The 25,469-nt window shown below is 43.3% G+C and overlaps 1 protein-coding gene across 1 annotated transcript in view; it reads left to right on the top strand.

Annotated features, from left to right (window-relative positions):
- The window catches only part of LOC132405933 (tyrosine-protein kinase JAK2-like), a 194,124-nt gene that overhangs the window by 127,038 nt on the left and 41,617 nt on the right, over window positions 1-25,469 (top strand). The window contains exons 13-17 of the mRNA XM_059990935.1: window positions 1,795-1,882; window positions 3,725-3,858; window positions 5,034-5,172; window positions 13,513-13,664; window positions 22,515-22,665. Of these exons, the coding sequence (XP_059846918.1) occupies window positions 1,795-1,882; window positions 3,725-3,858; window positions 5,034-5,172; window positions 13,513-13,664; window positions 22,515-22,665 (664 nt within the window). The remainder of the gene's footprint in view (window positions 1-1,794; window positions 1,883-3,724; window positions 3,859-5,033; window positions 5,173-13,512; window positions 13,665-22,514; window positions 22,666-25,469) is intronic.

Raw genomic sequence — 25,469 nt, 5'->3', positions numbered from 1 at the left:
GAATTAAAGCTGGAAGTAGAGCTGTTTCTGAAGATGCAAGCAAAGGAGTCATCATTTAGCGCCATCATGACTAAGCTCTGCCCTCCAGATTGTCCTCACACTATTCATTGCAGTTTGAATTGAATTGAATTTATTTCTTATATCCTTCACATACATGCGGAGTAAAAATCTTTGCACTACAGCTCTGTCTGAATATGCAATCATAGTAATTTATAATTAATAGAACAGTCAATGTAACATAGAAATACACTCAAATTAGCATGAGTTAATCAGTATGACGGACTGGTGGAAGAAGCTGTCCCAGAGCCTGTTGGTCCTGGCTTTTATGCTGCGGTACCGTTTCCCAGATGGTAACAGCTGAAATAGATTGTGATTGGGGTGACTCGGGTCCCCAATGATATTTCAGGCCCTTTTTACACACCTGTCCTTATAAATATCCTGAACTGTGGCAAGTTCACATCTACCGATGCGCTGGACTGTCCACACCACTCTCTGCAGAGTCATGCGATTGAGGGAAGTACAGTTCCCATAACAGGCAGTGATGCAGCCAGTCAATGCTCTCAATTGTGCCCCTGTATAAAATTCTTATGATTTGGGGGCCCAAAGAGGCACTGTTATGCCTTTTTCACCACACAGCTGGTGTGTACAGACCACGTGAGGTCCTCAGCGATGTGGATGCTGAGGAACTTGAAGCTGTTTACCCTCTCAACCCCAGATCCATTGATGTCAATAGGGGTTAGCCCGTCTCCATTCCTCCTGTAATCCACAACCGGCTTCTTTGTTTTTTGCGATATTGAGGAAGAGGTTGTTTTCTTGATACCACTGTGTCAGAGAAATTAGTTCTTCCCTGTAGGCCACCTCATTATTGTTTGGAGTAAGGCTAATCAATCAGTAAATTTAATTAGCAGATTGGAGCTGTGGGTGGCGATACAGTCATGGGTATACAGAGAGTAAAGGAGGGGACCCAGTACGCAGCCCTGAGGTGCTCCTATATTGAGAGTCAGAGGGGTGGGGGTGAGGAAGCCTACTCTTACCACTTGCTGATGATCTTGTTAGCCAGTAAAAAAACAAATTATGTCTTCTTGTGAGCCAATCAATCCGCTGTTCATACCAATATCTTAGCAACTACATCACAAGAAGTTATTAATAATATTTGATGCTTTATCTTATCAAATGTTTTATGGAGATTTAAGTATCATATATCAAAAGGTCCCCTATCATTAATAGTTTACTATTTTATGAAAACACTTTAATAAGTTGTTTGTTTATTGAGATACAGTGTGGAACAGGCCCTTCCGGCCCTTTGAGCATCGCTGCCTGGCAACCCCCCAATTGAATCCAAGTCTAATCACAGGACGATTTACAATGACCAATTAACCTATCAGCTGGCATGTCTTTGGAATGTGGGAAGAAACTCATGCAGTGAAGGGAAGAACGTACAGACAGTGGCAAGAATTGAACCCGGGTCACTGGTACTGCAAAGCGTTGTGCTAAGCACTAATACTACAGTGCTTCCCCAAGGTTGTTGCAACATAATTTCCATTTCACTAAAGAATCAAACTGTTGTATTTTAAAAAAAAGAATGATGAGCCACAAGTTATGGAAACAAATTCCAGATTGTAAGAGAGAATTTGTAGACAATTGAACAACAGATGGATTCAAATTAATCTAGACTTGGAGAATCTGTGGATCTGAGAGAGCTCTTTTGCTGGTGCGGTTGACAAAGTCTATCTCTTATTGCTACCATTTTGAGATGCATTTTAGTTCAATTCTGAACTCTTTTTACCATTATAGTCATTCTTTGAGGCAGCAAGTGTAATGAGCCAAGTTTCCCACAAGCATCTCATCCTGGTTTATGGAATCTGCGCCATCAGCAAAGAGAGTAAGTCTTAAATCTTGCTACATATTTTAAGAACCGTTTTAAAATTATTTAAAATGTCAGTTATTAAGATGGCTCCATTGTAATATTACACAAAGCAACACAAAAAAAAAGCTTAAGAAACTCAGCCCAACAGGTCTATGAACAAATGTGTGGAGCCAGACAGACAGACAGACATATTTTATTGATCCCAAGGGAAATTGGGTTTTGTTACAGCCACATCAACCAAGAACAGTGAAGAAATATAGCAATATAAAACCATAAATAATTCAATAGTAAGTTACTCATGCCAAGTGGAAATAAGTCCAGGACCAGCCTATTGGCACAGGGTGTCTGACACTCTGAAAAGCAAAGTACAAATAGTCAGTAATCACAGCTTAACATTCCTTCTTTGATTACAGGAAGCAGTATTATTTGAATGACAGGATAGATGTGAGGATAATCACATCTTCAGAGGCATGGAGCTACAGAGTGGCCAGGACTGGTGCTTAATGCTCTAAGGCATACAAATTTCACCAGAGCCTCTACCTCAATGTGTCTGTGACCTTATTGGTATATAAATGGGGAAAATTCACGAGCATGTTTCAGGAGAACTATAATTATCTTGGAAGATTTTAGTCCATATAGACCATAAAATACAGGAGCAGAATTAGGCCATTTGGCCCATCAAGACTACTCCGCCATTTCATAATGGCTAATTCAATTTTCCTCTCAGCTTCTCAGAAACAAAGGTGATGAACTGAGTGAGAGCTTGGATACATAAATGGAATTATTATATAGTACCATTACAGAGACTTGGCTAGCACCAGTGCAGGAATGGATTCTCGATATTTCTGAATTTCAGTGTTTTAAAAGGGATCAAGAGGGGGACAAAAAGGGAGGAGGGGTGGCATTACTGGTCAGGGATACTAGTACAGCTACAGAAAGGGTGGGTAATGTAGCAGGATCCTCTTTTGAGTCATTATGGGTGGAAGTCAGGAACAGGAAGGGAGCAGTTACTCTATTGGGAGTATTCTTTCAGTCCCCTGGTAACAGCAGAGATACCAAGGAGCAAATTGGGAGGCAGATTTTGGAAAGGTGCAAAAATAAAGGGGTTGTTATCATGGGTGACTTTAACTTCCCTAATATTGATTGGCACTTGATTAGTTCCAAGGGTTTAGATGGGGCAGAGTTTGTTCTGTGTGTCCAGGATGGATTCCAGTCACAGTATGTTGACAGGCCGACTAGGGGGAATGCCATACTAGATCTAGTATTACATAACAAACTGGGTCAGGTCATAGATCGAGATGTTCCAGTGCACAAATTACAAAAACAAAAGAAGCACAGAACAACCCAGATATTCCAGTGTACGAATCACAAAACGAGTGAAGCACAGAACGATCCAGGTTCCAGTTCATGAATCACAAAACAATCCAGATGTTCCTGTGCATGAATTACAAAAATGCGTGAAGCACAGAATGATCCAGATGTTCCAGTGCACAAATCGCAAGAAGATGGCAGGCAGATGCAGCATGTAGTTATAATGACAAAATGCATTTTAGCCTAGTTACAAAGGGCATGGGTTTAGAAAAAAAGGGAAGTTTTGTTACAATTGTATGGGGAGTTGTTGAGGCAGACCACATCACTGCCTATATCTTTAGCTGTTAACCTCGTCACTAACCTACCAAAAACCAAAATGGTAGAGGAACCCAGAGGGTAAAGCAGCAGCTGTGGAGAGAAAGGATTAATCGATATTTCAGCCCAACACTCTACATTAGTGCTACTATATCTCTTTAACTGGTAACCTCAATTAATAATTTAATCACTAGCCTACAATACCTCTGATTCATTCCTTTTCACTTGCAGACATCATGGTTCAAGAGTTTGTGAAATATGGAGCCCTGGACACATACCTAAAGAAGAATAAAAACAATAATTCTGTCAATATTAGTTGGAAACTTGAGGTTGCAAAGCAGCTTGCATATGCCATGAACTTCCTGGTAAGCATCACAACCCTTATCCAGGGCCACTGTCACATGACTTGCTGTCAAATTTATGTATCTGGGGCCACTGTTACATGACCTACGATCAAATTCACCAACATGACTCCCAAGAACTAGGAGTTAGAGCAGAATTCAAATAAAAAGGGCTGGAATCTCTCAACAAATCATGTAGAAAGCATGAGGCAGAGCCAATATTTCCAAATTGGAAACTTTCCTCAGAACTGGAACATGCAACTTGATGTGTGAGATCTTTTGTATTTGTTTATTTCTCTGAAGGCCACCTGGTCCATAAATTAATGCTGGCTGTCTGAGCAATCCCATTTCACCCAAAAATTTGCCTGAAACCCATCCTATCCATTTCCACAGATTATACTAATTGAAGGCAATTTATAGGTTAATTAGCCTACCAACCCAGACACCTTTGAGATGTGGGAGGGTCACTGTCATTATCTGGTCCAGCACAGGGCAATTCTGGGAGACAATAAATTGAAATAGGCAGAAAGAAGAAGCAATGTTAACATAAAACAGGAGCTCCAGCAGAGAGATTGAACACCTATCAGAATAATCAATGATCCTCAAGTGACCACTGAGAGCTTGTTGCTCTTCAGCCTTCTCAAGGATCGTGGCACCAGATGAAAGGTAAACATCAAATTGGAACAGTGAGTCTCCTATATGGTTTTGTCAACTCTAGAGAGAATTTACTTTAAAATGTAGAATTTATTCTCTTTTGAGAAAAGTGTTACCAAGGTAAAAAAGCTTTTCCATGTCACAGTAGGAACATAAAACTTTTCATCCCTTTGACCATGTGAAGTGTCAGATCCTCAGGACTGTAAGCCTTATTTCCCCTCTTTGATAACTGTTTGTGTCAATTCATCATGTGCTTGGAAATTACTGCATGTTTTTAGATATATGCCATTTTGGCATGTGGCCAAGGAATATTCAAAGGATCTATCCCAGGTTCTTGATTGGCCCTGTTTAATGGCAGAGCTCCTATTATGTCAGACTGTGGGAAATATCCAGCACAAACCCAACTTCCCATGAACAGCTTCTGCTTCTTCACAGAATTGGTTTGAATTGCCATCATGATCAGCACAGACAATATGGGCCAAGTGGCTTGATCATCTTTTGTGCTAGTCTGTGTGTTGTCTTAACATCAGGCTTTCACCTTGCAGGAGGACAAGCACATTGTTCATGGCAATGTCTGTGCAAGGAATGTCCTGCTGACACGAGAAGGAGATGCAGTGGCCAGGTGTCCTCCATTTATCAAGCTGAGTGACCCCGGAATCAGCGTGACCATCCTACCGAATGAAGGTAAATGAGACATGGGACACTACTGAGTTGTTTACATCAGCAAGTTCTGCTGCTATTGAAGTGGCCAAATAGATCCAAAACCAGTTGGGTGATAGGAGGCAGAGTAATGGTGGAGGGATGCTCTTCTGGTTAGAAGTCCAAAACACATTTATTACCAAAGTATACATACATAATAAAACCTTTGTGGAGTAAACTTTGTGGAGGAGTGAGCATAACCAACCTAACCCTCACCTCTGGTCCTGACACTCTGCCTTTTCAATCCACCTGGCCCAGTGTTTAAATTGCCCAAACATTGGGTCATTCCTCACTCTATGAGCCAAGCCCTGTCAATCAATATGCATTACAGCTATACAAGACCTTAGAAGGGCCGAATGGCCTACTCCTGCACCTACTGTCTATTGTCTATTGGTTGGACCCCACTTAGAGTACTGTGTTCAGTTCTGGTCACCTCACTACAGGAAGGATGTGAATACTATAGAAAGGGTGCAGGGGAGATTCACAAGGATGTCCCCTGGATTGGAAGGCGTACCTTATGAGAATAGGTTGAGTGAACCTGGCTTTTTTCCCCTGGGAGCGATGAAAGGTGACCTGATAGAGGTGTATAAGATGAGAAGCATTGATTGTATAGCTATCCAGAGGCTTTTTCCCAGGGCTGAAATGCTAACACAAGAGGGCACAGTTTTAAGGTGCTTGGAAGTAGGTACAAGGGGGATGTTAGAGGCAAGTTTTTTCACACAGGGAGTGGTGAGTGCGTAGAATGCACTGCCAGCAGCAGTGGCTGAAATGGATACTATAGGTGTTACAAGGAACGAGCGAACCCAAACGCAGTACACTGGCATGGAGATGGAGCTAGGATGAAGACAAGGGTGTGAGTGTAGCTGGAGCTGAACAGCAAACAGGAGGGTGAAAGCAGGAGGGAGGCAAAACTTAACTTGAAACAGGGCGTTGATGGAGCTATACAGCAAACAGGAAGCAGGTGGCTGGCAATTCTTATCTTGACATTGAGCATTGCTGGAGATGAATGGCAAACAGAAAAGGCAGGCGGCAGGCAACACTTCCTTGACACAGAGCATTGCTGGAGCTAAATGGCAAATGGAAAGGCAAATGGCAGGCAATACTTATCTTGACAATGAGAGACAGAGTTACACAGGTAAACCTCGGTACTGAAGTAAAACTTAGAATACACAGTCCTAAGTGGCTGGGAATGTGAATTACCACATTGGCTAAAATAATGATCTGGCAATGAATGGATGCAAAGCCGGGGTAATAACGCTGCAGGTTTAGATGAGAATCAGGTGCCGCAATCAAGGAGCCCGGAAGAACACAGCGAAAAAATAATTAGGAGAATATGAGGAATCAACGGTCAGGGCCGTGAAAATACCCCCCCCCCCCCCGCAAACGGGAGTCACCAGGCGAACCAGCAAGCTTGCCCAGATTGTCGACAACCCGTGTGGATAGAGGGGGTTCGGCAGGAGGGCACAAAGGACTGACAGACACAGGTTTCAATAGGGAGACGTGGAACATGGGAATAATGTGCATGGATTTGGGTAGCTTGAGTTTTATGTTGTCGTGTTTTGCGTTCTGGACTTGTTTCTCTTTTACGCCCTTTTTAATCACAGGAGATGGTTGATTTCTAGATCTTGTAACTGATACTGGTGCTGGAGATTTTCCCGACTTTATATCAGTTATTGGTTTCTCTTTTGTGAAAGTCAGTGAATGCTTTTCTTACTCAGAACTGCTTACTTTCTTAGCTGTGTGAGTGGTTAGTTTATTCTTCTACTTACATCACTGGTCAGGTTTCTTGCTTTATCTTCAACCTTTGTAGTCTTTTCTTGCAGTTGTATTGGACTTTCCTCCTCTTGTGCTTGAACTGGAATGGCTTCAACAGGTTAATCCATTACAGCAGATTTCTCCTCTAATTTGTCTTCATATTTTATCAAATTTTCAATTTGCATCATGTTTCCTGGAGAAGCACATGTAATTTCCTTGGTATCCAATCTGCTTTCTTTTAAATGCAACTGGGAAATTTCTATATCAGTTCCTTCATTTTCAAATTTTTCACTTGACTTTGAGAATGTATTTTCAGATTTTTCTTCTGTACTATTTGCTTCATTTTCTCCTAAATGCCATTCCTTTAACTCGAAATGTACAATATCTTTTTTCCCTTCTACAATTTCTTCATTTTGAATTTCTGTATGGAGGTCAGCTTTGGATCCTGACTGACCCTACTCCACTTTATGACTCTCTTGAATTTCATTACTTTTGGTCATTTCCACCTCCTCCACATACTCTGCCACAGTTTTCAGCTTATTACTCTTGTCTCTGCTTTGTTCGTCTTCATGATCTGTTTTAGGCTTGGATAAAGCAGCTGGTGTAATTTGATATCTTTTTCTTCTGATTTCTTATTACAAAGCAAATCTGGCACTTTATTCTTAGAACATGACTAAGTTGTTTCAGAATTACACTCTTCAGTTCCTTTCTTTATCTTTGGACTTTGCTTGCATGCTTTCTGGACAGAACAGGCTATACAGCCGACTGGTAGGTAATGAGGCTCCAGGGAGAAGGCCAATCGCACAATCGTAATGGCGATGTGGAGGCAGAGAAAGGGCCCATTGCTTACTAAACACCTCTCCCAGATCGTGATATTCTACAGGAACTGTGGACAAGTCAGGGGGCTTAGAGGCGGATGAGGTAGTAGTGACCTCCACTGGGAAAAGGGCTGATTGCAGACAAGAGGAATGGCAGAACCAGCTCCAGCTGACTATCTTCCCAGTGGACCAGTCAATGTGGGGGTTATGATGGCTTAGCCAAGGGTGGCCAAGAACTAAAGGGGCTTGAGGAGAGGAAATTAGATTGAATCGTACATGTTCCCGATGGTTTCTAGAGAGAAGGAGAAACAGAGGATCCATGCAGTGTGTGACTCGGGCCAGGAGTCTACCATCTAGTGCCCAGGCATCCCAGGGGATACACAGAGGCTCACAAGGAACACTGGCTTGGAGAGCTAAGTTTTTGTCATGAAGTTTCCCTCTGCGCCGGAGTCCACTATCGCTAGCAGAGACAAGAACTGTTGATTATGACACACAATGGCTTGAAGCTGCATCCAGGGTCGGGGGGACGAAAAAGAAGGTGGTCTGGCTCTCCAGGATCCCCACAGCTACTGGTGAGCTCCCCCTTTTTGGCCAAAAGGGACAGGTGGCAAGGAAGTGGCAGGACTGACCGCAATATAAGCACTCACCTGTTCTCATTCTCTGGAGTCGTTCAGCGGGAGAAAGGCAGTTCTGTCCCAGCTGCAGGGGTTCCTCTCCTGGGGCGGTAGAATTGGCAGGGCTGGGAGCTACTTGGAGTGCAGGAGGTGGAGAGAGGCTTGTTCTGGCAAGGGGCAGTAAAGAGAGCCGAGAAGTGTCCAAAGGTGGTGGATGACCAGTTCTCTCTCTACGGCGCTCCCAGAGGTGATTGTTCAACCTGGTGGCCAGGGAGATCAGGGAATCCAGGCTGTCGGAATCGTCTCTCGCCGCCAACTCGTCCTTCACCAGGTCACTAAGTCCACCCTGAAATACCCACTGGAGCGATTCACCGTTCCACCCCAAGTTGGCTGCTAATGTCCAGAGCTCCGCTGAATATTCAGCAACACTGCGGGAGCCCTGGCAGAGAGTGAGTGGGTGCAATAGTGGCATCTTTACCCCAGACTGGGTGATCAAAGACCTTTTTTATCTCCGCAATGAAGCTGGCAAAAGAGGAGAAGATATCAGGTTAGTTGTCGCAAACTGCTGTGGCTCATGCTAACAACCCAATGACATAAGCGACTTTAGACTTGTCTGTGGAGTAGGTTGACAACAGCTGCTCAAACAGCAAGGAGCTTTGAAGGAGGAAACACCAACACTTCCCCACATCTCCAGCACAGTGCTGCAGCTCTGGTATGTGAAGCTCTCTGGGCGGAGTTCCAGATGAAGGTTGAGTGATACGAGTGGAGACACGGTCCACTGGATTTCTGATATGTGTGACATGAATGGACAGGGAACAGAGGTTCTCCATGACCTCCCAGAGAAGCCAGTCGTGCTGTCCCAGTACAGAACCCTGGCTGGTGAGGGCTTGTGTCCGCTGGGTCCATGTTGGGCCAGATCGTTCTGTTGCAAGGAACGGGCGAACCCAAACACAGGACACTGACATTGAGATAGAGTTAGGATGCAGATGAGGGCGTGAGCATGGCTGGAGATGAACGGCAAACTGGAGGGTGAATAGAACAGCAGGAAGAAGGCAAAACTTAACTTGAAACAGGGCGTTGCTGGAGCTGAATGGCAAACAGGAGACAGGTGGTCGGCAATTCTTATCTTGACATGTAGAGTTGCTGGATTTGAATGGCAAACAGGAAAGGCAAGCGGCAGGCAATACTTACCTTGACACAGAGAGAGAGAGTTACACAGATAAACCTCGGTACTGAAGTAAAACTTAAAATACACAATCCTAAGTGGCCAGGAACGTGAATTACCACACTGGCTAAAACAACGATCTGGTGATGAGTGGATGCAAAGTTGGGGTATTTATGCTGCAGGTTTAGATGAGAATCAGGTGCCGCAATCAAGGAGCCTGGAAGAACATAGGGAAAAGGGAATTGGGAGAATATGAGGAATCAACAGTCAGGACCGTGACAATAGGGTCTTTTAAAAGCCCCTAAGATAGGTACATGGAGCTTAGAAAAATAGAGGGTTACGCACCAGGGAAATTCTAGGCAGTTTCTAGAGTAGGTTACATGGTCGGCACAACATCGTGGGCTGAAGAGTCTGTAATGTGCTGTAGATTTCTATGTTCTATGTTCTGGTCCTGGACTCAATCTTTCCAAATTGGCTCAGGACATAGATCAATCAAATTTTGCTCTCAGTTTAGGAGGATGACTCCTGAATATGCCTCTCCTCTACTCCACTTGTCCCAATTTTGCCTCAAATATGCCTTGACCTCACCCTGACTTCTCCCTGGACATGTCTTGACTTCACCCCGATTTCTCGCACATGCACACTTCAACCCTCGACTAGCCTCACCTTCACTCGCCTCTTCATCTTCTGCGGTGATCATTTACCATAATTTTTTTTTACAGAAGAAGTGTTATTAATAACGTGTTTACTTGTATTTCTTGTTTTGTTAACCCCATTAAGTTGTCGCTCACTTTCAGCACCACCATCTTAAACTGGACATGACATCGGTCCCAGTGCTGGGAAGTTTGCTTTTGATGATACATGCTAATAACTTGCATAGAAATGTAGCAGGTAGCATTCATAAGATGTAAGTAAGTGTTGGTGGTATGGATAGAGATGAAGATTGTCCAAGGCCACAGAAGGATATAGATCCAATTGACATTAATGTGGAGTCTGAGGTGATGCATTTGATCCAAATCTGAAAGAAATCTGTATTGCACTGGCAGCCTTATTGAAAGAAGGAAGCCTGCAGTGTGACCTGCAGTTCAGAAATTTATGAGGATAATGGTTGGATTGTAAGTTCTCCATTAGATACTTACATGCCACTAGTGTTACATAACATCAGAGACTCCGTCAGTATTACACATCATCAGCATTACCCACTGCTACACACCCTGTCAGTGTAACATATCATCAGCATTACACTCCACCACACACCCTGTCAATGTTACACATAATCAGATTTACACATAATCAGAATTACATTACGCCATCACAGACTCCGCCAGTGTTACACATCATTAGCATTACATGCCATCACAGACTCTGCCAGTGTTACACATTGTCAGCATTACACACTGCCACAGAATCTGTCAGTGTTACACATCATCAGAATTACAACACACCGCCAGACTGTCAGTGTTACACATTGCCAGCATTACATACCATCACACACCCTGTCAGTGTTACACCTCATCAGCATTACACACTGTCAGACTCTGTCATTGTTACACATCATCAGTATTATACACCGTCACAGCTGCCAGTGTTACACTTCGTCAGCATTGCACACTGTCACAGACTCTGTCAGTGTTACACATCAGCAGTCTTACACATTGTTACAGACTCTGCCAGTGTTACACATTGCCAGCATTACATACAATCACACACCCTGTCAGTGTTACACTTCGTCAGAATTACACACTGTCACAGAACCTGACAGTGTTGCACATCGTCAGTATTATACACCGCCACAGCTGCCAGTGTTACACTTCGTCAGCATTACACATCATCAGAAATACAACACGCTGCCACAGACTTTGTCAGTGTTACACATTGCCAACATTAAACACCATCACACACCCTGTCAGTGTTGCACATAGGTGCAGGAGTAGGCCATTCAGCCCTTCGAGCCTGCACCGCCATTCAGTATGATCATAGCTGATCATCCAACTCAGAACCCTATACCTTCTTTCTCTCTATACCCCCTGATCCCTTTAGCCACAAGGGCCACATCTAACTTCCTCTTAAATATAGCCAATGAACTGGCCTCAATTGTTTCCTGTGGCAGAAAATTCCACAGATTCACCACTCTCTGTGTGAAGAAGTTTTCCCTCATCTCGGTCCTAAAAGGCTTCCCCTTTGTCCTTAAACTGTGACCCCTCATTCTGGACTTCCCCAACATCAGAAACAATCTTCCTGCATCTAGCCTGTCCAATCCCTTTAGAATTTTATACGTTTCAATAAGATCCCCCCTCAATCTTCTAAATTCCAGTGAGTATAAGCCTAGTCGATCCAGTCTTTCTTCATATGGAAGTCCTGCCATCCCAGGAATCAATCTGGTGAACCTTCTTTGTACTCCCTCTATAACAAGAATGTCTTTCCTCAGATTAGGGGACCAAAACTGCACACAATACTCCAGGTGCAGTCTCACCAAGGCCTTGTACAACTGCAGTAGAACCTCCCTGCTCCTGTACTCAAATCCTTTTGCTGTGAATGCCAACATACCATTTGCCTTTTTCACCGCCTGCTGTACCTGCATGCCCACCTTCAATGACTGGTGTACAATGATACCCAGGTCTCGTTGCACCTCTCCTTTTCCTAATCGGCCACCGTTCAGATAATAATCTGTTTTCCTGTTTTCCATCGTCAGCATTACACAACATCGCACATCCTGTCAGTGTTACATGTCATCAGCATTACACATCAGAATTACAACACACTGCCACAGACTGTCAGCATTACACATCATCAGAATTACAACACACTGCCACAGACCCTCAGTGTTACACATCGTCAGCATTACACAACATCAAACACCCTGTCAGTGTTACACGTTGGCAGTAATACATGCTGTCACAGCCTCTGTCAGAGTTACACATCGTCAGCATTACACGCTGTCACAGACTCGGCCAGTGTTACACATCATCAAAATTACAACATGCCGCCACAGGCTCTGTCAGTGTTACACTTTGTCAGCATTACACACTGTCACAGACCCTGTCAGCGTTGCACATCATCAGTGTTACACAACATCACACAGCATGTCAGTGTTACACATCAGCAGAATACATACTGTCACAGCCTCTGTGTTGCACATCATCAGTATCACATGTCATCACAGCTGACAGTGTTACACATCATCAGCATTACACACTGTCACAGACTCTGCCATGTTGTCAGCATTACACATCATCAGAATTACAACATGCTGCCAAAGACTCTGTCAGTGTTACACATTGCTAACAATACACACCATCACACATACTGTCAGTGTTACACTTCGTCAGCATTACACAATGTCACAGACCCTGTCAGTATTGCACATCATCAGCATTACACAACATCACACACCCTGTCAGTGGTACACATGGTCAGCATTACACACTGTCACAGACTGTTAGTGTTGCACATCAGCAGTCTTACACACTGTCACAGACTCTGCCAATGTTACACGTCATCAGCATCACACATCAGAATTACAACACGCTGCCAGACTCTGTCAGTGTTGCACGTTGCCAACATTACACACCATCACACACCCCATCAGTGTTACACATCATCAGCATTACACACTGTCACTGACCCTGTCAGTGTCGCATATCGTCAGCGTTACACATCACACATCCCGTCAGTGTTACACGTCATCAGTATTACACACTGTCACAGTTGTCAGTGTTACACTTCATCAGCATTACACACTATCACAGACTGCCAGTGTTACGTATTGTCAGCGTTACATGCCGCCACAGACTGTCAGTGTTACGTATTGTCAGCGTTACATGCCGTCACAGACTCTCTCAGTGTTACAGATTGTCAGTATTACACACCGTTAGACTTTGTTAGCGCTACACGTTGTCAGAATTACATACTGTCAATGACTCTGTTTTCCACTACCCTCTCTTATGACAACTTTAATTTTTTTTCGATACAGTATGCATTGACCGGATACCGTGGTTGGCTCCAGAATACTTTGATAAAACAACACACCTAGTACCAGAATTAGACAAGTGGAGCTTTGGTACAACCCTCTGGGAGATATTCAGTGGAGGAGACCTTCCACTCAATAGTATGGAACCCACACAGGTAAGGATGTTCTCTTTCAGCCAGCTCTACAATTGTACACCCACACACTGGAAGCTCCTCCTACAGCTGATTAAGCTTGCAAAAATGACAACACTTTCAATACAATGAATATAAATGAATTCAATGAAGATCAATTTGAGAAAAAAAAGTATCTATAGATTCTGGAAATTCAAATTAAAACCCAGAATTGCTGTAAATATTCGGCAAGTCAGGCAGCAACTGCAGAGAGTGAACTGATCTGAGCTTACACCTTGATGACTTTCCATCCATTCAGGGGAATGTGCTACAACCAATAGAGTAGTTGCCTACAGTCTGAGTCACTCCAGTTTGATCATAACCTCCGGCACTTTGTGTAGTTTCTCCCTCTGACTGTATGTGTTCTCTCAAGATGTTCCAGTTTCCTTCCACATCTCAAAGATGTGCAGCTCACAAGGCTCATCAGCCACTGTAAATTGCCCTTAGTGTATAGGTAAAGGATATGTATAGGTCAGCAGTGCAAAGGAAAGGATAGAATCTGAGGGAGAAGCTGGGAGAGGATACAAAACGAGATCCGTGTAGCATTATCAATGGTTCAGTGGGCTGTATGTTCTGTTTCTATGCTGTATGAGTTAGCTTTAAGAACACAATATCAAAATGATATCCAGCAGCAATTCTATAAATCACTTATACTGGACATTCTTCATGAAATATTTCTTGTTCAACTGTGAGGAAATCATCATGTCACATTTTCACCCATTGTAAATCTGCAGGTGTGGTGTAGAGTTGATAATGTCATCATGTAGAGTTGTTGAGAGAGAAATAACACTGAAACTTACCTGAACAACACAGGTGACTTATCAAATTTGTAGATTAATTTTACCAAGAATAAAATCATACAGATAAAAAACATACAGGATACCTTTTATATGTGGCTCACACGAAATGCTGGAGGAATTCAGCAGGCCAGGCAGCATCTATGGGAAAAAAATACAGTCGACATTTCGAGCCGAAACCCTTCAGCATCCCAGACCTGCCGTAGGGTCTCGGCCAGAAACGTTGACTACTCTTTAATTTTCTTCATCTACATCTGATTTTTTCATTTGTAAAAAGTCTCAAATTTACACAGAGAGATTGCAGTGCACATTCAATGGTCTGGTTCCTAATTCTTGCATAAAGAGATTGCAGTGATATTCATGAGCCTGGTTCACAATGCTTACACGGTGACATTGCAGTGCACATTCCATTCATGAGCCTGGTTTGCAATGCTTACATGGTGACATTCAAGAGCCTGGTTCACAATGTTTACACGGTGACATTACAGTGAACATTCACGAGCCTGGTTCCTAATGTTTGCATGAAGAGATTGCAGTGCATATTCACTCATCTGATGCCTAATGCTTGAACAGAGAGATGGCAAAGTACATTCAGTAGCCTGGTTCCCATTGCTTGCATGGAGAGATTGCAGTGCACTTTCACTAGCCTGGTTCCTTACTTACCAAGGAAAACAATACAGAGGACCAGGAGATTAGTTCTGAGTGTACAAATGCTTTAGTACATTTATAGGTAAAGGAGGAGTGCTGGGCCTCCTAATGAGTATTAAAATGGTTACGTCCCCAGTGCTTGATGCAATGTTATTGAAAGAGGCAAGAGACAAGATTTCTGGACCCTTGATCAGTATCTTCATGTCTTCCCTAGCCACTGGGGAGGCCCGGGAGGACTGGTGAGTGGCTAATATTGTACCTCTATTTAAGAAAGTAACAAGGGAAAGTCCTGGGAAATGTAGACCAGTGAGTTTCACATCAGTTTCAGTGAAATTGCCAGAGAAAATTCTTGAGGGATAGGATATATGAGCATTTGGAATCCCATGAGCTAATTATGGAACTGTATGGTTTTGTGCGTGGCAGGCCATACCTTATTTACTTGAGTTTTTTTGACAAGGTAACAAGAGAGATTGATGAGGAGAGGGCAGTGGTTGTTGTATATGGATTTGAGTAAGGCATTTGATTAAGTCTCTCATGGAAGGCTAATCCAGAAGATTAAGATGCATGGGAACCGGGGCAAATTGGCTGTTTGGATTCAGAACTAGCTTGCACATAGGCCAAGGGTAGTGGTTGATGGGACTTTTTCGAGCTGGAGATCAGTAATTAGTGGAGTTCCACAGGGATCTGTGCTGAGACCTCTGCTGCTTGTGGTGTATATAAATGATCTGGATGAAAATGTTGATGGGTCGGTTAGTAAGTTTGCAGATGATTCCAAGATTGGTGGAGATATGGTTAGTGCAGAAGACTGGCAAAAAATACAGCATGATATAGATCAATTCCAGATATAGGCAGAGAAATGGCAGATAGAGTTTATGCAAATAAATGTGAAGTGTTGCATCTTCGTAGGGCATATGCAAGGAGGCAGTACACTGTGATGCACCATCAATAACTCACTCTGAGACGTAAAGGCAAGATATCAGCTTTTATTGACTGGAAGAAGGAACCAGCAGTGAGTGACCATCATACTACATCCTGGAGACTGAGGCCGAGCATCAGGCCTTGATCGCCTTTATACAGGGGCCTGTGGGAGGAGCCACAGGAGCAGTCAGCAGGGGGCGTGTCCAGACAGGCACACGTAGTTCACCACACACTGTTATGGTCAAGACCCTTAAAGTGTTGCTGAGCCAAGAGATAACACATAAGACATAAGACATAAGAGCAAAATTAAGCCATTCAGCCCATCAATTCTGCTCCAGCATTCCATCATGGCTGATCCCGGATCATACTCAGCCCCATACACCTACCTTCTCACCATATCCTTTAATGCCCTGACTGTACAGGAAATTATCAACTTGCACCTTAAATATACACATGGACTTGGCCTCCACTGCAGTTTGTGCCAGGGCATTCCTCAGACTTACTACTTTCTGGCTAAAGAATTTCTCCTTACCTCTGTTCCAAAGGGTCGCCTTTCAATTTTGAACCTGTGCCTTCTAATTCTGGATACTCCCACCATGGGAAACATCCTCTCCACATCCACCCTATCTAGTCCTTTCAGCATTCAGTAAGTTTTAATGAGATTCCTCCCCCGCCACATTATTTTAAATTCCAGTGAATACAGACCCAAAGCTGCCAAAATCTCCTTGTATGTTAACCCCTGCATTCCTGAAATCATATTCGTGAAACTCCTCTGGACTCTCTTGAGTGGGAGTTGCATACTGTAAAAGGATTAGATAGGAGAGAGTTTGTCAAAAGTGTTCAGAAAAGCTTCCTTAATCAGTACAAAGAAGTCCCAAAGAGAGTGTGTGATACTTGGTCTACTATTAGGGAATGAGACAGGGCAAGTGACAGAAGATTGCTTAGGGTACACTTTACATCTCATGAACACAAAGGTATCTTTGCAAAGTATATATACAAAAAGATAGGTCTGTCCATGGGTTGAGTTACTAGATTGGAGAAAGGCCAATTTTGATGGTATCAGAAAGGATCTGGCAAGCATGGATTGGGTCAGGCTGTTTTCTGACAAAGGTGTACTTGGTAAGTGGGAGGCCTTCAAAAGTGAAATTTTGAGAGTACTAAGCTTGTATGTGCTGTAAGAAGGTAAAGATACCAGGTGTAGGAAACCTTGGTTTTCAAAAGATATTGAGGACCTGGTGAAGAAAAAAAGAGGTGCATAGTAGGTATTGACAGGTAGGAACAAGTGAGGTGCTTATGGAGTATAAGAAATATGAGAGAACATCTAAGAAATAAACCCTAAAAGAAGGCATGAGGTTGCCCTAGCAGACAAGGTGAAGAAGAATCCTAAGGGATTCTATAGATATGTAAGAGCAAAGGGATTGCAAGGGACATAATTGGTCCACTGGGAGATCAGAATGGTAATCCATGTGTGGAGCCAAAAGAAGTGAGGAGGGAGATGCTAATTGAATTTTTTCATATCTGTATTTACTCAGGAGATGAACACAGAGTTCATACATGCATCCTATACAGATTACAGGAAGAGGAGGTTTAGGTGGCCTAGGGCAAAGATAAATCCCCAGGGCCTGACAAGATGATCCCTCAGACCCTGCTGGAGGCAACTGCAGAAATTGCTGGGACCCTAGCAGAGATACTTAAATCATTGTTAGTGACAGGTGAAGGCTAGAGGATTTTTTAAATCAAAGTAAGAGGCTGAGAGTGAAGGAGTAAAGGCATCTCAGAGAGAACTCATTTTTTTTAAACTGCTTGGGGAAAAGAGGTTAGACTGTGCAGGCTCGTGATGTAGAGCACCAAAGGTTTAAAAAAAAGACCACCATATACAGCGGCAGCAGAGTGAAAGGGAATGGCTTTACACGTGGCTGAGGAACTGGTGTATGGGGCAGGGTTTCAGATTTCAGGATCATTGGGACCTCTTCTGGGGCAGGTGGGACCTGTACAAGGCTATTCGGGAGGGGGGATTTAAACTAGATTTGCAGGGGGATGGGAATCAGAGTACCAGAGCAGAGAGTGGAGCGAGGGTGAAAATAAATGAAAGGTTCATGCAAAGTCACAAAATAAAAGGGTTATGTGTGGTGGTAATAATCTTCTGAGGTGTGTCTATTTCAATGCGAGGAGTATTGTTAGGAAGGCTGACAAGCTGGATTGACACATGAAATTATGACATTGTAGCCATTAGTGAAACTTGGCTACAGGAGGGGCAGGACTGGAAGCTTAATGTTCCAGGGTTCTGATGTTTCAGCTATCATAGAGGCAGAGGGATGAGGGGTAGTGGGGTGGCATTGCTAGACAGGGAAAATGTTACAGCAGTGCTCAGACAGGACAGATTAGAGGGTTTGTCTACTGAGGCCATATGGGTGGAGCTCAGAAACGAGGAAGGTATGACCACATTAATGACCACCCAATAGTCAGCAAGAATTGGAGGAGCAAATCTGCAGAGAGATAGCAGACAACTGCAGGAAACAAAGTTGTGATAGTTGGGGATTTTAATTTTCCACATATTGATTGGTACTCTCACACTGTTAAAGGTCTAGAAGGGTTAGAGTTTGTAAAATGTGTTCAGGAAAGTTTTCTAAATCAATATATAGAGGTACCAACTAGAGAGGATGCAATATTAGATCCCCTATTAGGAAATGAGTTAGGACAGGTGACAGAAGTGTGTGTAGGAGAACACTTTGGTTCCAGTGATCATAACACCATTAGTTTCAACTTGATCATGGATAAAGATAGATCTCGGGTTGAGGTTCTAAATTGAAAAAAGGCCAAATTTGAAGAAATAAGAAAGGATCTAAAAAGTGTGGATTGGGATAGGTTGTTCTCTGGCAAGGATGTGATTGGTAAATGGGAGACCTTCAAAGGAGAAATTTTGAGAGTGCAGAGTTTGTATGTTCCTGTCAGGATTAAAGGCAAAATGAATAAGACTAAGGAACCTTGGTTCACTAGGGATATTGGAACTCTGATAAAGAAGAAAAGAGGATTGTATGACAGGTATCGGCAACAGGAAACAAATAAGGTGCATGAGGAGTATAAAAAGTGCAAAAAAATACTTAAGAAAGAAGTCAAGAGGGCTTTGGCAGTCAAGGTGAAGGATAATCCAAAGAACTTCTACAGGTATATTAAGAGCAAAAAGATAGTAAGGGATAAAATTGGTCCTCCTGAAGATCAGAGTGGTCGGCTATGTATGGAACCAAAAAAATGGGGGAGATCTTAAGTGGTTTTTTTGCGTCTGTATTTACTAAGGAAACTGGCATGGAGTCAATGGAAATAAGGCAAACAAATAATGAGGTCATGGAACCTATACAGATTGAAGAGGAGGTGGTGCTTGCTATTTTGAGGCAAATCAGAGTAGATAAATCCCCAAGATCTGACAGGGTATTCCCTTGGGCCTTGAAGGAGACTAGTGTTGAAATTGTAGGGGCCCGGGCAGATGTATTTAAAATGTCGGTATCTACAGGTGAGCTGCCAGAAGATTGGAAGATAGCTCATCTTGTTCCATTGTTTAAAAAAGGCTCTAAAAATAATCCAGGAAATTATAGGCTGGTAAATTTGACATTGGTAGTAGGTAAATTATTGGAAGGAGTACTAAGATATAGGATCTACAAGTATTTGGATAGTCAGGGACTTATTAGAAAAAGTCAGCATGGCTTTGGGCATGGTAGGTCATGTTTAACCAATCTATTAGAGTTTTTCAAGGAGGTTACCAGGAAAGTGGATGAAGGGAAGGCAGTCAATGTTGTCTACATGGACTTCAGTAAGGCCTTTGACAAGATCCCGCATGGGAGGTTAGTTAGGAAGATTCAGTCGCTAGGTATACATGGAGAGGTAGTAAATTGGATTAGACATTGGCTCAATGGAAGAAGCCAGAGAGTGGTAGTGGAGGATTGCTTCTCTGAGTGGAGGCCTGTGACTAGGTGTGCCACAGGGATCATTGCCGGGTCCATTGTTATTTGTTATCTATGTCAATGATCTGGATGATAATGTGGCAAATTGGTTCAGCAAATTTGCTGATGATACAAAGATTGGAGGTGTAGTGGACAGTGAGGAAGGTTTTCAAAGCTTGCAGAGGGATTTGGACCAGTTGGAGGAATGGGCTGAAAAATGGCAGATGGTGTTTAATGCAGACAAGTGTGAGGTATTACATTTTGGAAGGTCAAACCAAGGTAGAACATACAAGGTAATTGGTAGGACACTGAGGAGTGCAGTAGAACAGAGAGATGTGGGAGTACAGATGCATAATTCTCTAAAAGTGGCGTCACAAGTAGATAGGGTCATGAAGAGAGCTTTTGGTACATTGACCTTTATAAATCAAAGTATTGAGTATAAGAGTTAGAATGTACTGGTGAGGTTGTATAAGACATTGGTGAGACCGAATTTGGAGTATTGTGTGCAGTTTTGGTCACCTAATTACGGGAAGGATATTAATAAGCTTGAAAGAGTGCAGAGAAGGGTTACAGGGATGTTGCTGGGACTTGAGAAACTGAGTTACAGAGAAAGGTTGAATTATGAGAAGTATAGATAGGTTAAATGCAGGCAGGCTTTTTCTACTGAGGTTGGGTAGGACTACAACCAGAAGTCATGGGTTAAGGTTGAAAGGTGAAAAGTTTAAGGGGAACATGAGAGGAAGCTTCTTCATTCAGTGTTGTGAGAATGGAATGAGCTGCCAGCATACATGGTAATGCGAGCTCGATTTCAATATTTAAAGGAAGTTTGGATAGGGGTATGGGATCTACGGTCCAAGTGGAGGACAATGGGGTAGGCAGTATAAATGGTTTGGTAGAAGCTAGATGGGCTGGCAGACCTGTTTCTGTGCTGTATTTTTCTATGACTCTTTTTTTCTGGTTATTATGTCCAGAGCAAGGCGATACAGAATGGAGGTCACTATAGCTAATAAAATAAAGTGGAGGTTGTTTAGGACTGAAATAGAAATGTCAACAATACGTGAGGCAGAAAGGGCGTTAATTCCAATACAGAACACCTTGAACAGAGCTATATCCTCAATATCACATTAAAGACAACCTATTGTTGTTGTCGTGTGCTCAGAGCAAGGCATGAACTTCCAGCAGCCACACACTGTACTCAGCAGTTGAACACTGATTGCAGAACAAAATGAACTGCCTCCTGTCTGATGGTGCAGTTATGGGCTGGACGTTTGAAGTAGATTCATGCCTTTATTGAATCTTAAGAAAATTGGATTGGAATTTGTCCAATTTAAAGTCTGCTGGAAAACAAAACAAACATCTTTCAACAAACACACACAAAATGCTGGAGGAACTTAACAAGCCAAGTAGCATCTATGGGAAAAAGTACAGTTGATGTTTTGAGCTGAGACCCTTCATCAGGACTGGAGGAAAACAACATGAGCCAGAGTAAGAAGGTGGGGGGGAGGGGAATAAAGAATACAAGGTGATAGGTGAAACCAGGTGGGGAGAGGTGAAGTAAAGAGCTGGGAAGTTGATTGGTGAAAGAGATACAGGGCTGAAGAAAGGGGAATATGATAGGAGAGGACAGAAAACCATGGAAGAAATGGGGAAGGAGAGAGCGAAATGGGAATGGTGAAGGGTGGGAGAGTATTATCAGAAGTTCAGGAAATCAATGTTCATACCATCAGGAGGGAGACTACCCAGATGAAATACAAGGTGTTGGTCCTCCAACCTATCGTGACAGTAGAGTAGGCTATGGAATGACATATTGGAATGGGAATAGGAAGTGGAACTAAAATGGGAAGCCACTGGAAGATGCCACTTTTTCTGGCAGACGGAGCAGAAGTGCTCGGCGAAGCGGTCTCCCAATCTACGTCGGGTCTCAGATATACAGGAGGCCACACCAGGAGCACCGAACACAGTATATGACCCCAACAAACTCGCAGGTGAAATATCACCTCACCTGGAAGGACTGTTTGGGACCTGTATGATAGTGGGGGAGGTGTTAGGGCAGGTGTAGCATTTGTTCTGCATGCAAGGATAAGTGCCAGGAGGGAGATCAGTGGGGAGGGTCAAATGGACAAGTAAGTAACAGTAAGATCCCCGTGCAAAACAGAAAGTGGAGGGGGGGGAGGGAAAGATGTGTTTGGTGGTGGGATCCCATTGGAGGTGGTGAAAGTTACAGAGAATTACATGCTGGACATGGAGGCTGATAGGGTGGTAGGTGGAACCCTATTCCTGGTGGGGTGCAGGAAGGATGGCATGAGGGTAGACATGCACAAAATGGAAGAGATGTGGTTGAGGGCAGCATTAATGGTGGAGGAAGGGAAGCTCCTTTCTTTGAATAAGGAGGACATCTCCTTCATTCTGGAATGAAAAGCCTCATCCTGAGAGCAGATGCAGCAGCAACAAAGGAATTAAAGGAAGGGGATGAAATTTTTACAAATAACATCTTTCAACAAATGAGTTTCTTTGTCTTGACATCATTCATTATGCAGAAACTCCAGTTTTATGAAGACCACCTCCAGCTTCCTCCTCCCAGATGGACTGAGTTAGCAAGCCTCATCAATCAGTGTATGAACTATCAGCCTGAGGTGCGGCCTTCTTTCCGAGCCGTCATCAGGGAGCTGAACCGATTAAACACATCAGGTAACCAAGGGTACAAAGCAGTTCTGTGGAGGGTGTATCAGAGAAAGGGAGGTAATGGAAAAAAGTTGATGGGCAATTAGTTTGTTTACCTTCTAAGATCATTTTCACAATAATTGTGTTGTTAAGCAAATTACATGCAGAGTAACACTTTCTCTAGTCTACACTGTCCCGCAAAGGGTTTCAAACTAAATCATAAAACTCCCTCTATGCAATTAGAGCACAGAAAAAGGCCATTCAACCCATATCTTCCATGCCTACTGCAACAACTACACTAACCCCATTTGCCTCCATTAGGCCAATTTTCTTCCACTCTTTTCCTTTTGAGCTACTTGTCTAAATATCTTCTAAATGTTATAATAGATTCAGCCTCCACCACTGACTGTGGCAGTCTATTCTAGGTGTTCACCACACTTGTATGAAAACCCTACCCCTCAGGTCTCTTTTAATTTTCTCTCCTTTCACCTTAAATCTGTGCCCTCTAGTCCTAGCAGAGGGAAAAAGACTTTGACTACCTATCCTGCTTATGCCATTCATAATTTTATTAATTTCTAGTAATTTCTAAGGTAGGGACATGTTTGGCACAACTTTGTGGGCCAAAGGGCCTATATTGTGCTGTAGGTTTTCTATGTTTCTATAATGTCGCCCCCCCCCCCCCACCCCAAGGTACAACCTACCTGAGGAACAACAGCAGCCATGCCTCTGGCACGGAGTCTGGCCCTGAGGTTCAGAAGGGTAGGATAGGGAACTGAAGAGGATGGCAGCAGTAATAGGGGCTCTATCATCGGGAGACAGATTGGCAATTCTGTGGACACGATAAGGAAACAGGGAGGGTAGCTTGGCTCACAGGTGCCAGGAGCCACGCTGTTTCCGAACGTGTCCACAATATCCTGGAAAGAGAGGGTGAGCGCACAGAGGTCGTGGTGCATATTGGTACCAACAACATAAATAGAAAGAGGAACAAGTTCCTGCAAAAAAAGGATCTAAGGAGTTGGGAAGGAAGCTGAGAAGCAGGACCTCAAGCGTAGTAATCTTGGGATGGCTGCCTGTGCCACGCGATGGTGAGGATAGGAATAAATGAGGTGGCAGATAAATGTGTGACTGAAGAACTGGAGTAAGGAGCAAGGATTCAGATTTCTGGATAATTGGGACTTCCTTTGGCTCAGGTGGGCCCTGAACAAAAGGGACAGGTTGCACTTGAATCCAAGAGGGACCAACATTCCTGAGGGCAGGTTTACTAGATTAGTACTGGTGCACCTCAGGGGTGTATGCTTAGCCCACTGCTCTACTCTCTATATGCACATGAATGTGTGGCTAGGCAGAGCTCAAATACCATCTATAAATTTGCTGACAATACAATCGTTGTTGGTAGTATCTCAGGTGGTGACGAGAAAGAGTACAGAAGAGTATGCCAACTAGTGGAGTGGTGCTGCAGCAACAACCTGGCACTCAACATCAGTAAGATGAAAGAGCTGATTATGGACTTCAGGAAGGGTAAGATGAAGGAACACATACCAATCCTCCTAGAGGGATCAGAAGTGGAGAGAGTGCACAATTTCAAGTTCCTGGGTGTCAAGATCTCTGAGGATCTAACCTAGTCCCAACATATCGATATAGTTATAAAGAAAGCAAAACAGTGTTTATACTTCATTAGGAATTTGAAGAGATCTGGCATGTCAACACACTCAAAAACTTCTATAGATGTACCATGGAGAGCATTCTGATGGGCTGCATCACTGTCTGGTATGGGGTGCGGGGGGGGGTGCTACTGCACAGGACCAAAAGAAGCTGCAGGGGGTTGTAAATTTAGTCAGCTCCATCTTGGGTACTAGCCTACAAAGTACCCAGGACATCTTCAAGGAGCGGTGTCTCAGAAAGGCAGCATCCATTAAGTATCTCCATCACCCAGGGCATGCCCTTTTCTCACTGGTTCCATCAGGTAGAAGGTACAGAAGCCTGAAGAAACACATTGAACTGCTGCTGCTAAGTTAACAAATTTCACGTCACATGCTGGTGATAATAAATCTGATTCTGATTCCAGAACTGTTGGGAGTGGTTTAAACCAATATGCCAGGGGATGGGAACCAGTATGATAGAGCTGAAGACGAGCCGCAGGTTTACAAGTACAATAAAAGGAAGGACAAGCCAATGATTGGGTACAAAGACAGACAAAACAAAGAGTTAAATTGTACCACAGAAGCAAAATTCAAAACTATGATGAATGCAGGACTGAAGGTGCTGTATTTAAATGCACATAGCATTTGGAAGAAGCTGGACAAACTCATGGCACAATTAGAGATTGGTCAGTGTGACATTGTGGGCATACTGAGCCTTGGCTGAAAGAAGGCCATAGTTCAGAGATTAACATCAAAGGATATACTTTGTATTTAAAGGACAGTTAGGAAGGCATAGGCAGTGGTGTGGCTCTGTTGGTAAGAGATGGAATTACATTTTTAGAAAGAGGTGACAGAGGGTCAAAGAATGCTGAATCTTTCTGGGTGGAGATAAAAAAAAATTGCAAGGGTGAAAAAACCATTATGGGAATCATATATAGGCCTCCAAATAGTAGCCAAGATGTGGGGTTGAGATTGCAAAGGGAGCTAGAAAAGGCATGTAATAAGGGTAATGACACAATTGTAATGAGGGACTAGGAAAATCAGGTTAGTGTCGGATTGCAAAAGAGGGAATTAGTTGATTACCTACAAAATTGCTTTTTAGAGCAGATTGAGCTTGAGCCTGCTCGGGGAAAGGCTATCTTAGATCAGACGTTGTGTATTACCCATATCTTATTAGACAGCTTAACGTAA

Source organism: Hypanus sabinus, chromosome 16 (genome assembly GCF_030144855.1).
Source record: "Hypanus sabinus isolate sHypSab1 chromosome 16, sHypSab1.hap1, whole genome shotgun sequence".
NCBI lineage: Eukaryota > Metazoa > Chordata > Chondrichthyes > Myliobatiformes > Dasyatidae > Hypanus > Hypanus sabinus.
Note: the sequence above shows the minus strand (reverse complement) of the source record. Positions and strands in the feature narration are given on the sequence as shown.